This window comes from Balaenoptera physalus (genome assembly GCF_965194825.1).
Source record: "Balaenoptera physalus genome assembly, chromosome: X".
Lineage (NCBI taxonomy): Eukaryota > Metazoa > Chordata > Mammalia > Artiodactyla > Balaenopteridae > Balaenoptera > Balaenoptera physalus.
The window spans coordinates 54,534,030-54,547,976 of NC_138903.1; the positions used below are offsets into that span (position 1 = coordinate 54,534,030).

The 13,947-nt window shown below is 36.7% G+C and overlaps 1 protein-coding gene across 7 annotated transcripts in view; it reads right to left on the reverse strand.

Moving 5' to 3' along the window:
• The window catches only part of MTMR8 (myotubularin related protein 8), a 223,727-nt gene that overhangs the window by 160,298 nt on the left and 49,482 nt on the right, over positions 1–13,947 (reverse strand). For 5 of the 7 annotated variants that reach the window (XR_014258437.1, XM_082444952.1, XM_082444956.1 and 2 more), the window contains exons 2-4: positions 6,220–6,342; positions 3,123–3,285; positions 1,682–1,839 (exon numbers count right to left, since the gene is read on the reverse strand). Coding sequence is in view for 6 of the 7 variants with exons in the window: in XM_082444952.1 (XP_082301078.1) it covers positions 1,682–1,839; positions 3,123–3,285; positions 6,220–6,342 (444 nt within the window). In the remaining variant the exon portion in view is untranslated. Of the gene's footprint in view, positions 1–1,681; positions 3,286–6,219; positions 6,343–13,947 lie in introns of all 7 variants that reach the window. The other 2 variants (XM_082444953.1, XM_082444954.1) reach the window with 2 other exon arrangements.

A 13,947-nucleotide genomic window follows, 5' to 3' on the forward strand; every position in this document is an offset into this window, starting at 1 on the left:
GTGCTTTGTGACCACCTAGAGGGGTGGTATAGGGAGAATGGAAGGGAGATGCAAGAGGGGGGAGATATGGGGATATATGTATACGTATAGCTGATTCACTTTGTTATAAAGCAGAAACTAACACACCATTGTAAAGCAATTATACTCCAATAAAGATGTTAAAAAGAAAACAAAACTGAAATACCAGAAAGTCATTAAATTTACTGTCTTTTTATGATAGTAAAAAGCTGGAAATGAAGATCCAACAGTTCAGAAATACCACTTAAACACCCTATGCAGAAAAGTTATCATAGCAGGCCTGACTGCTGTCCTTGGAAAGGCCAACTTGCAAGGTTGCCCCTTGGCTGATGCCTGTGAGCTTGAATTTTGGAAAGGTTCCCTCCATTCCCTAACTGATAAGAGTGACTCACTGTGCCTAAACTGTACAAACAATGTGGTTTATGCTAAATACTTGCTTTCCTTGTGAGCATCTAGAACTTTGGTATACACCAGGCAGAGTGCTTATGTGACCAACCCCCAATAAAAATCCTGGCACTGATTCTCCAATGAGCTTCTCTAATAAAAAACGTTTTTCACATGTTGTCACAATTTGTTGCTAGAGGAGTTAAAGCACATCCTATGTGACTCCCCTGGGAGAGGGCTCTGAAGTTTGTGCCTGGTTTTCTCCAGACTTCACCCCTTTTCCCTTTGCTGATTTTGCTTTCTATCCTTTCACTGTAATAAATCACAGTCACAAGTATGACTATATGCCAGGTCCTGCGAGTCCTCCTAGTGAATCAATGTGCTTGAGGGATGGTCTTGGGAACCCCCAACACATTCCCAAGCTTCTATATTTGGCTCAGGGCTCTTTCTTGAGACCTAGACTCAAATGCTTGATAACAAATACCTGATATGTTTTTAATCACCTTGAATTCAAGTCTAAAACTGAAGACACTGTCTGTCCTTCTCCTTGTGCTCCTTATCTTGCTAACATATCCATAACCACTTGGGTCACCTAAGCCAGAAACCAGGAAACCTGGGATGCATACTAAACTTCTCCCTCTTTCTCCCAACCACATTAATGTGTCACCAGGTTCTTTTAATTCTACCACCTAAATATCTCTTAAAACCATCTCCTCCTCTCCATCCACAGTCATTGCCTTAGTTCAGGTTCTCATCACTTCTCATATCACTCTCCTGCATTCTTAGTTCCAGCAAACCAATTCTCCATACCAAAACCAAAGTCATCTTTCTAAAATAAAAATATACTTACAGTCCTTTCTAGCTTAAAATAAATACTCTTGTGATTGCTCTCTTCAGGATAATGTTCAAATTCCTCAATCTAGCCATGAAGCCTTTCATGATCTGAGTTCACTTACTGACCTCTTTCCTTCTCTCTCTGTGTAGGTTAGGATAGAATTCCTTCTCCAGGCTATTACCCAAAGCATAAGGCTGTTTCTGGCTTCCCAGTCTGAATTCCATATTCTTCATCTATGCTCCCATAGCACCCTATGCTTTAGACTATGAGAACTCTGACTCGGTGTTTTGAGTGCACTAGTTATTTAAAAAAAGCTTGTTGAATTGCTGAATGTTGAATGAAAAGGAGAGATCATGAGCTGTTTTTTCCCTTTTCTTAAAAATTTGCTGGTATTCTTCTGTTTTAATTAAATGAACCAAAAGAAAGCAACAATGAAAAAATTACCTCATAGTTTCTGTTGGCGTCTGTTATGGTCCAGTACCTGTTAGGAAGTCCCATACGTCCAAAGTCTGATATTGGGTCAATCAGCTTCCATCCATTTTCCCTCATCTCTTTTGAGGATTTGGGATTGTAAGAAAAAGCATACAGATCTTCATGTAATGCTAGAGAAGAAAGATAGGCATGAAAACAAAGTAATAATGAGTGAAACTTAATACCAAATAGTGCAAAAAAGCCTAGATTTTCTTCTCTCTAAGGGAATGTTTGTCAACAGCCCCTGAAAAGGACAATAGTTTGTGTACAAGGTTGCCTTTATTTGTATACAAGGCATAAGAACTGAAATATTGCTTCAGAGTCTTCTTTTAAAAATATTTAAATTTATATGATCCCAATACAAAGCAGGAACATTCTGCCTGGTTTCCTGTGAATTGCTGGATAATGGACTGAACTCAAGCTTCCAGGTTTCACATCCTAAGAAAGTGGTCCTTACCATAAGTTTTTAACTGAACTTCAATGTCCCAATTGCACTGTTTGTTGTAACATACTGCAAAACATTAACAGTGTTCTTGCATTCTACTCGTCAGGTCAATACCTGTTTCTGGCTGATAAATGGCCATTTCTTCTCTTCTTCTGGTCAACCCCACTTCCTCCCTTCACAAAGTTCAACATGTAATCAATAACTCATTTGACCAACTTATGTGGCAGTAACTTTTCCAGAGATGGATGGAGTCTTCCAGAGCCTTTTACAAAGTGTTGGGCCAGCTAACAGATAGCCTCTGTCAATAGAGCACCAGCAAATTCTAAGAAATTATTCTAGGGAAAGGGTAGAAGAAAATGGGGAGGGAAATGTAATTTTAATCCACAGACTAGGACATTAGTCCACAGACTAAAATCAGAGGAAGCTGATGGGTTAGCAACCTGGAGTTGGGGCTGGAAGATGAGAGGGTGAGGCTGGAGGAAGCAGGGATAACTGCATTAAGGACTCTGATAAACGTCCCTAGTTTGCTAGTTGGAACTAAAAGTAGGGGTAGGAACAATAGGCCAAACATAAAGCTTGCAGGACAACAGTAAACAAATTTTGCTCCAAAGCAGTCTTACTTCCTGAAGTGTTGAAAAATTTACAAGTTGATACTTAAGAGTAAAGAGGGAAAGAGAAGGAAATAACAGCTGTTAAACATCTACTATATACCAAGTACAGAGTAAAAATGCACACATGCATTTAAACCTCAAAACAACCACCACAGGGAGCTTATACTATCATTATTTTTACAGGTGAGGAAGCTGAGTTCAAAGGTTATGTATCTTGTCCAAATACCATGGAGCTGTAAGAGGCAAAACCCAGATTCAAACTCTGCTCTATTTAACTCCATAACCAATGATCTTTCCATTATGCCATTCTGGGAGAAAAAATTACAATGGTTTTAGATAAAAATACTATCATAACTACCTGGCTGAGAAAGTTTTAACAGTGAAATGTAAACCTCATGGCACACAACGTCAGATTCTAAAACAAAGTGGGCCACCTGGAAGTTCTTACAGCGGAGGATCAGGGGACAACCCAGGCTAGTGATGGACAACTTCTCCACAGTGGCAATATGATGCAGTGCAATCTACAAAACAGAAAAGAACCAAAATAATTCACAGACATGCACTAGATCTATCACTCTCAGTGTGTCTGACTCTCAGTAACGGTAACAGCATGGCCAGAGATGTGATCACATCTACAGTCTACAACCATCCTTTGTAAGGTACAACTGGGTTTCTTTTAAACAGAAGTAAATAGTGGTAAAGCAATGAAAAGCAAATTACAATATTATAAAACTTCCCTCTCCTTAGGGATATAAGGTTAAGAGATTCACGGGGCAATTGTGATGAACTGGCTCAGAACAAATGGCTTCTAGCATGCTGTGGTGGAGTTTAAAAATCATAGTAGAATGATTGTCAGGAAAATAGAACTTCCTTTTTTTCTACCAAATTACTAATTAAAATGATTAATAATTGGTATTGTGCTTTACTGCTCATGAGGTAGTCCATGATCATTAACTATTTAATCCCTGTAACAACACTTTGACGTATAATCATCCCATTTCAGGAATGAAGAAACCAAAGCTCTGAGAAGTGAAGTCTTCATCAGAGGCCACACAGCCAAAAAGTGGCACAAACAGGATTTGAACCATGGCAGTCTAACTTTGTTCAGGGTTATTTCTCTAGAAATTCTAAACTCTAGTCCTGGAATTAGGATTTAACTAGAAATATTACAGGGAAAATTTATCGTCCACATTTTAGACTCTAGTGACAGTGAAGCAAAGAATGAAATGGGGGAAATTTTTACCTAAGTGACTAAGGGAATGAGTAGAGACTATAAGACTAAGGACTAAAGGAACTATACATAAGCACTGTACTGCAGTTAATAAAGTTGTTTCCCATGGGAGTACAGGTTAATAATTCTGATTTTTTTAAAAATGAAGGATTATTAAATTTTTAGTCTCATGATTCCTGCTCATGCTGATGCCAGCAAAACAGAAATGCATGGAAAGGGAACCGGTACAAGAAACTGTATACAAATAATACAAGTCTCTCTTTATAATTTCAAAAAGACATGGAATCATGGTTTTACATTTTAGTCTTTGATGTTCTCCTCCTATCTGTGTCTCTGATGTTTCCTACAACTAGAGCCTGAATGTACTCTTTTCATTCTCTGGACTCCCTGTCCTGTGCCTGGAATGGCCTTCCGATCATCATTGTCTTTTCTTTTCCTCCATCTCACACAGTCTATGCCCCAGTCCCCATTTATTTGGAAAAGAAATCTCTTCCTGGAAATCTTTCAATCATATCCATCATCTAAGAATGGGGTAGATGTAGGGACTATTCACATATTCTGAGAAGGAATTTTCCATCTTAATTTCTGTCTTAACTATTCTGTCAAACTCAATTCCTGTTATGGCAGTTTTGAAGGGTCATAAAAACTATTGATAATGTAACAGGAATTAATGTATCAAATTTCAAGAAAATCAAAGGCCTGTTGATCAATATGGGAGACCTGTGTTTGGGTAGTAAAACAGTGATCATCGAGATCAGGTGCCGGGCAAAAACTGGTGAATTGGAAAGAGGCAGAAAGTGAAGCAGACTAAGGATGGAAAGAGCTTCATTAATAGTACTAATTGGGTAAATATGCCTCCTTTGACATATAGAAATAATTTACATAAGTTCTCCCTTCCCAATCTAGTCCATTAGGTTTGAAATAATACCCAGTAGAAACAAATCTGGAGACATGTGCTGTCTGTAAATGCAGGTAGAAAGGGGAAAGGCTCATGGCACAGTACTAAAGAACTGGTTCCCAAACTGTTAGAAATGGAAGAGTCCTTACTAATTATATAATCTAACAACCTCATTTTACGTATGAGGAAACTGAAGCCCAGAGAGCAAGAGTCACTTACCCAAGGTCATATAGCCAGTTAGTGCACAACTGAGTCTAGCTAGAACCAACTCTCCTGATTCCTCTTTTCTCATTCCTTTCATCATAACAAAGTGAACAAGATACAATGTCATATGGGGAAAGCTCACAGTGTTTTTAAAAAGGAAGTATTAAAATGCTTCTTTCAAATGTATATTCTGTTTAATTCATTTTATACTTATATAATCATATCTATCATGTGCCAAACACCAGTTTAAGCATTTACAACATTAACTTTTTTATTCCATAACCAGGTATTATTTCCTCTATTTTAGAGATGAGGGAAGTGAGCCTCAGAGAAGTTAAATAACTTGCCCAAGGTTACAAAGGTAGTAAATGTTGAAGCTGGGATTTCACCCTGAGCAGACTGGCTCTAGAGTCTGTGATCTTAATCACTATGCTATGCCATATACCAGAAGCATGTTTTACTTGTTACAGAGGGCTAAGCATAAGTCTGACTAATGATTAAGATTAAATGGTCCTACTTTAGGATGAGGTAGGCATAAAGTAACATTAGCGGTGCTAAACTAATTAGACAACATTGTTTAAAGGTATAACAAAACACACACACATACACACACACACCCACACACACACCCCCCCCCCACACACACACCACCCTGTCTTAGGTCAGAGTGTTGGTCAAAATTATTGATACTCAAAATGTAGTCCATGAGCCACCAGCATCACCTGAGAGCACTTTAGAAATTTAAAATCTGAGGCCTGAGATTCTGCATTTTTAATAAGCTCCCAGGTGATACAGATGTTCTTGGTTTTTGGACCACACTTTATAGGTAGCAAGGCTTTAAATTACTTCGGGATGCTTACCAAGTAGGCTCAGAAAATGAGCAGAGACTACTTTACCTAAAAATATTGAGGAAAAGTCCCATGTAGCTTAAGATGACTATAGTCAACAACTTGAGGGACGAGAAATCATATGATTCAATCTCTGAAAAGACCCTCCCCCAGAATAGATTCTTTGAAGAAAAGGTTTTACAGCAATTTAACTGTTAACTGAAATTTAACCATGTTAGAAAGCATGTATACACAACTCTTCCAGACCCTTTGATATTTCTGCTCATGAACATACCCATGTCTCTTTTCGGGCTGCACCAGAAGCCTCCACATAGATCAGGTGGGTTGCAGTAAGATATAGACTCCCATTAGCTGGTTTCTTACCTACATAACGATCCAGTAATTTCACGTTTTCTACCTGTTATATGAGGGGGGAGAAAAATACAGATTAAGTTATCAACTCACCACCTGTGATTAAAGTGGTGTAATTCACAGCAAGATAAATGCTGTTAATTTGCTATAAAATTTCTTTGAGGCTTTCTAGGTCCTGTCAAAGTGGCAAACTGGTATGATCTGTGTTTCCTTTTCCAAAATCAGCCCTGAAGAAACTATAAAAGTGAGAGGGAAACGTGGATTCTTAGAAGGATTAAAATTCTAGATGATGTTACTATGATGGGGTAGATGTGTGTGGAAGATAAATAGGACATAAGAGCCTGCTGAGGTACTAATCTTGTTAGAGGGAAGTGGCAGTTACTGTATGTGGAAAAATCAATAGGTGTAAATAACGTGAGATTAGATCTTAAGTTAAAGGGCAAGAAAATAGAGTATATAACTTTCTAAAAAGCAGGAGAAAACTTGATCTATCCAGTGGAAAGTAGGAAAGAAAAAAAAAAGAAGCAAACAAAAAAACCCCAAAAAGAGTACCATAAATGGAAAGTATAAAATTAAATGCCAGGAATAAGTCCCAATATAAGAGAAATAACAAATGTACACAAATTAAACTTACCAGTTAAAAGACAGACTTAGAGACTGAATTAAAACAAATACTCAACAATATTCAGTCTAGAAGATATATACCTAAAATAAAGAGATGTAAATAAGTTGAAAATAAAAAGATAGAAAAGATATACTAGACAAATATGAACAAAGCTTGAGTAGATTTAATATCTGACAAAATAGAATCAAGAGACAAAGAACAACAGGACAAGAAGATATATTGATCATAAATATATATGCATCTTACAAGACAGTTTCAAAATACATCTTGCTTGATGTACTTGCTTGTAGCAGAACTGCAGAGAGAAAAGAAACACTTGGATACTTTAACACTTTAGTTAGGAATTGATAGATCAAGCACACAAAAATAAAAAACAAAAATGAATAGAGATACAGTATACTTGCACAGTACAACTACAAAGTTCAAGCTATTAGACATACAGAGAACTCTATATCCAACAAATAAAGAACATAAAGTCATTCAAGACAACTAATAGAACATTTCTAAAAAGACATCATGATAATGGCTGTAAAGGAAGCCTCAATAAATTCTAAAGGTTCAATATCACACAGTCTACATTCTCCAACCATGACACAATGACATTAGAAATTAATAACAAAATAATAGGCAAAGTTAGCATATGTTTGGAAACAAAATAGCATACTATTAAATTAACCTTGGGTTAAAAGGAAATCATAAATAAAATTAATAAATATTTAGAAGTGAATAGTAATAAAAACACAACAAATGAAAATTTGTGGGGCACAGCTAAAGCAGAACTAAGAAGGAAATGTATACCTTTAAGTAAACTTATCATTAAAGATGAAACGTTGATAAACTAGTTAAGCATTCAATGCAATGAAGAAAGCAAAAGAACAGAGAAACAAGGAAGACAAAGGACAGAAATTAAGAAGCAGAGAATTGCCCCCCCACATACACACACACACCAAAAAAACCAACAGAAAAGATGAACAAAACTAGAATTTAATTATTTTAAAAGGTTAATAGATCTTTTTAAATTAATTTTTATTGGAATATGGTTGCTTTACAATGTTGTGTTAGCCTCCACTGCACAACAAAATGAATCAGCCATACACATACAGATATCCCCTCCCTTTTGGACTTCCCTCCCATTTAGGTAGAGTTCCCTGTGCTATAGAGTATGTTCCCAACAGTTGTCTATTTTATACATAGTATCAATAATGTATATGTGTAAATCCCAGTCTCCCAATTCCTCCCACTGCACCCCTTTCCCCCTTGGGATCCATACATTTGTTCTCTACGTCTGTGTCTCTATTTCTGCTTTGCAAATAAGATCATCTATACCATTTTTCTAGATTCCACATATATGCATCATTAAATGATATTTGCTTTTCTCTTTCTGACTTACTTCACTCTGTATTACACTCTCTAAGTCCATCCACGTCTCTACAAATGACCCAATTTCATTCCTAAAGGTTAATAGATCTTTGACAAGACTGATCAGGAAAAAAAGGGAAAAGAGGCAGATACACAAGCTACAGAATGAAAAAGGGAAAACAATGTAACAAATTTCTTTAAATAAGAGTATTATGAACAATATGCTAATAAATTGAAAAACCTACATGAAGTGAAAAAATTCCAAGGAAAATACCTCAGGATGACTTATTAGTGAATTCTACCAAACTTCCAAGAAACAGACTACCTTATCCAATTGATTCCAGTTATTAGAAAAAGAATGACAGTCTATTTTATGTATGAGGCTAGCGTAATCTTGATTCTAAAACCAAATAGACAACTATAAGAAATGAAAATTTATATCCATTTCACTTAAGAAATGTAGATGCAAAAAAATCCAAATAAAAATTATTTAGTGAATCAACAGTATATTTTTAAAAATACATTTGATCAAGTAAATTTAACTCAAGAAAGCAAAGATAGTTCAACATTGAAAAACTTCAATGGAAAACATCACATTAACAGATTAAAAGAGAAAAATCAAATGCTTTATCTCAATTAATAGAGAAAAATACTTTTGAGTTCACTTCTATTTATGATAGCTCTTAGTGAATTAGGAACAGAAGTAAACATCCTTAACTTGGTAAAGATTATATATCAAGAGCCTACAAAGAATGTCATGTGTAATGGAGAAACTAAATGCATTAATTTAAAATCACAAAAAAGACAAACTGGACCCATCTATCACTGCTACTCTTTTAGATATCCTAGCCAATACAATAAGAAAAAACAGGGGGAAAATTAAGACATGAAAGGATTGGAAGTGAAGTGCTATATCCGGCGCAATTTACTGGGAAGATAATTTTCCCAATAAAAAGATAATAGAAGATCTTCTACCAAGAAAAAAACAAAAGAATCAACAAACTATTAGAACTTAAATCAGAGGAATTCAGCAAGGTTGCAAGATAAAATATCAACCTACGAAACTCAAGTGTTTCTCTAAACCAGCAATAACCATTAAGAAAATACCATTCACAGTGGCAACAAACACCATGTTGAATCCAGGAATTAGCTTAACCAAGCATATATGAGACTTTTACAGAGAAAGCTTTAAAACTCTAATAAGAAAACTGAAGATAACTTAAAGAAATGAAGAGACATCCATGGTCTTGGATGGGACAACTTAATTTTGTAAAGTTGGCAATTATCCCCCAAATTAATCTATAAATTTAATGCAACTACAATTAAATTTCAAAGTGGATTTTCCACAAATGTATTCTAAATTTAAGTAGAAGACTATATCCCATAAGTAGCTAAATAAATCTTAAAAGAGAACAGTGAAGAAGGGAAGATTTGCTCTACTAGATATTAAGACATACCCAAAGCCATGGGGTAAAAAAAAAAAAAAAAGCCTGAAGTACTAGTGTAAGAATAGACAAATAGACCACTGATAAAGGACCATAGCTCAAAGACAGACTCATGTATGAATGGGTGCTTCATATAGGATAAATGTGGCACTACAAATTATGAACAAAAGATAAAAGTACTTACTAAATGTGTTGGGGAAACTGTATGAATACATGGAGAAAAATAAAACTAGATCCCTGTAACACCATATACAAAACTGGAATCTAGATATATCTATATGTAAGAAGAAAAACTATAAAATTACTAGAAAAAATGCAAAATACCTTGGGTCTAGAGACAGGAAAAGACTTCAAAACTTAATAACAGAAAGGAAGAAAATATATAAAATGTCTGAAATTAACAAGAGATTATTAGGGAGGAACCAAGATGGTGGAGTAGAAGGACATGCTCTCACTCCCTCTTGTAAGAACACCAGAATCACAACTAGCTGCTGGACAATCATCAACAGGAAGACACTGGAACACACCAAAAAAAGATACCCCACATCCAAAGATAAAGGAGAAGCCACAATGAGACGGTGGGAGGGGCACAATCACAGTAAAATCAAATCCCACAACTGATGGGTGGGTGACTCACAGACTGGAGAACACTTATACCACAGAAGTCCACCTGCTGGAGTGAAGGTTCTGAGCCCCACGTCAGTCTTCCCAACCTGGAGGTCCGGCAATGGGAGGAAGAATTCCTAGAGAATCAGACTTTGAAGTCTAGTGGGATTTGAGTGCAGGACTTCGACAGGACTGGGGGAAACAGAGACTCCACTCTTGGAGGGCACACACAAAGTACTGTGTGCATCGGGACCCAGGGGAAGGAGCAGTGACCCCAGGGGAGACTGAAACAGACCTACCTGCTAGTGTTGGAGGGTCTTGTGCAGAGGCAGGGGTGGCTGTGGCTCACCGTGGGGACAAGGACACTGGCAGCAGAAGTTGTGGGAAGTACTCCTTGGTGTGAGCCCTCCCAGAGTCCACCATTAGCCACACCAAAGAGCCCGGGGAGGCTACAGTGTTGGATTGCCTCAGGCCAAACGACCAACAGGGAGGGAACCCAGCCCCACCCATCAGCAGTCAACCAGATTAAAGTTTTACTGAGCTATGCCCACCAGAGCAACAGTCACCTCTACCCACTACCAGTCCCTCCCATCAGGAAACTTGCACAAGCCTCTTAGATAGCCTCATCCACCAGAGGGCACACAGCAGAAGGAAGAAAAACTACAATCCTGCAGCCTGTGGAACAAAAAACACATTCACAGAAATATAGAAGAGATGAAAAGACATATAGCTATGTACCAGATGAAGGAACAAGATAGAACCCCAGAAAAACAAGTAAATGAAGTGAAGATAGGCAACCTTCCAGAAAAAGAATTCAGAATAATGATAGTGAAGATGATCCAGGACCTCGGAAAAAGAATGGAGGCAAAGACCGAGAAGATGCAAGAAATGTTTAACAAAAACCTAGAAAAATTAAAGAACAAATAAACAGAGATGAACAATACAATAACTGAAATGAAAACTACACTAGAAGGAATCAATAGCAGAATAACTGAGGCAGAAGAACGAATAAGTGACCTGGAAGACAGAATGGTGGAATTCACTGCTGTGGAACAGAATAAAGAAAAAAGAATGAAAAGAAATGAAGACAGCCTAAGAGACCTCTGGGACAACATTAAATGCAACAACATTCGCATTATAGGGGTCCCAGAAGGAGAAGAGAGAGAGAAAGAACCCGAGAAAATATTTGAAGAGATTATAGGCAAGAAGTTCCCTAACATGTGAAAGGAAATAGCCACCCAAGTCCAGGAAGCGCAGAGAGTCCCATACAGGATAAACCCAAGGAGAAACACACCGAGACACATAGTAATCAAATTGGCAAAAATTAAAGACAAAGAAAAATTATTGAAAGCAGCAAGGGAAAAACAACAAATAATATATAAGGGAACTCCCATAAGGTTAACAAGTGATTTCTCAGCAGAAACTCTACAAGTCAGAAGGGAGTGGCATGATATACTCAAAGTGATGAAAGGGAAGAATCTACAACCAAGATTACTCGACCCAGAAAGGATCTCATTCAGATTTGATGGGAGAAATCAAAAGCTTTACAGACAAGCAAAAGCTGAGAGAGTTCAGCACCACCAAAGCAGCTCTGCAACAAATACTACAGGAACTTCTCTAAGTGGGAAACACAAGAGAAGAAAAGGACCTACAAAAACAAACCCAAAACAATTAAGAAAATGGTCATAGGAACATACATATTGATAATGACCTTAAACGTGAATGGATTAAATGCTCCAACCAAAAGACACAGGCTTGCTGAATGGATACAAAAACAAGACCCCTATATATGCTGTTTACAAGAGACCCACTTCAGATCTAGGGACACATACAGACTAAAAGTGAGGGAGTGGAAAAAGATATTCCATGCAAATTGAAATCAAAAGAAAGCTGGAGTAGGAATACTCATATCAGATAAAATAGACTTTAAAATAAAGAATGTTACAAGAGACAAGGAAGGACACTACATAATGATCAACGGATCAATCCAAGAAGAAGATATAAAAATTATAAATATATATGCACCCAACATAGGGGCACCTCAATACATAAGGCAACTCCTAAAAGCTATGAAAGAGGAAATTGACAATAACACAAAAATAGTGGGGGACTATAACACCTCACTTACACCAATGGACAGATCATCGAAAATGAAAATAAATAAGGGAACAGAAGCTTTAAATGACACAATAGACCAAATAGATTAAATTGATATTTATAGAACATTCCATGCAAAAACAGCAGATTACACTTTCTTCTCAAGTGCGCATGGAACATTCTCCAGGATAGATCATACCATGGGTCACAAATCAAGCCAAAGTAAATTTCAGAATATTGAAATCATATCAAGCATCTTTTCTGACCACAACGCTATGAGATTAGAAATGAACTACAGGGTAAAATATGTAAAAAACACAAACACGTGGAGGCTAAACAATACGTTACTAAATAACCAAGAGATTAATGAAGAAATCAAAGAGGAAATCAAAAAAAAACCTGGAGACAAATCACAATGAAAACACGACGATCCAAAACCTATGGGATGCAGCAAAAGCAGTTCTAAGAGGGAGGTTTATAGCTATACAAGCCTACCTCAAGAAAAAAGAAAAATCTCAAATAAACAATCTATCCTTACACCTAAAGGATCCAGAGAAAGAAGAACAAACAAAACCCAAAGTTAGCAGAAGGAAAGAAATCATAAAGATCAGAGCAGAAATAAATGAAATAGAAACAAAGAAAACAATAACAAAGATCAATAAAACTAAAAGCTGGTTCTTTAAGAAGATAAACAAAATTGATAAACCATTAGCCAGACTCATCAAGAAAAAGAGGGAGAGAACTCAAATCAATAAAATTAGAAATGCAAAAGGAGAAGTTACAACAGACACTGCAGAAATACGAAGCATCCTAAGAGACTACTACAAACAACTCTATGCCAATAAAATGGACAACCTGGAAGAAATGGACTAATTCTTAGAAAGGTATAACCTTCTAAGACTGAAGAAGGAAGAAACAGAAAATATGAACAGAGCAATCAAAAGGAATGAAATTGAAACTGTGATTAAAAATCTGCCAACAAACAAAAGCCCAGGACCAGATGGCTTCACAGGTGAATTCTATCAAACATTTAGAGAAGAGCTAACACCCATCCTTCTCAAACTCTTCCAAAAAATTGCAGAGGAAGGAACACTGCCAAACTCATTCTACGAGGCCACCATCACCCTGATACCAAAACCAGACAAAGATACTACAAAAAAAGAAAATTATAGACCAATATCACTGATGAATATAGATGCAAAAATCCTCAACAAAATACTAGCAAACAGACTCCAACAAAACATTAAAAAGATCATACATCATGATGAAGTGGGATTTATCCCAGGGATGCAAGGATTCTTCAATATACGTAAATCAATCAATGTGAAAAACCATACTAACAAATTGAAGAATAAAAACCATATGATCATCTCAATAGATGCAGAAAAAGCTTTTGACAAAATTCAACACCGACTTATGATAATAATGCTCCAGAAAGTGGGCATAGAGGGAACCTACCTCAACATAATAAAGGCCATATATGACAAACCCACAGCAAACATCATTCTCAATGGTGAAA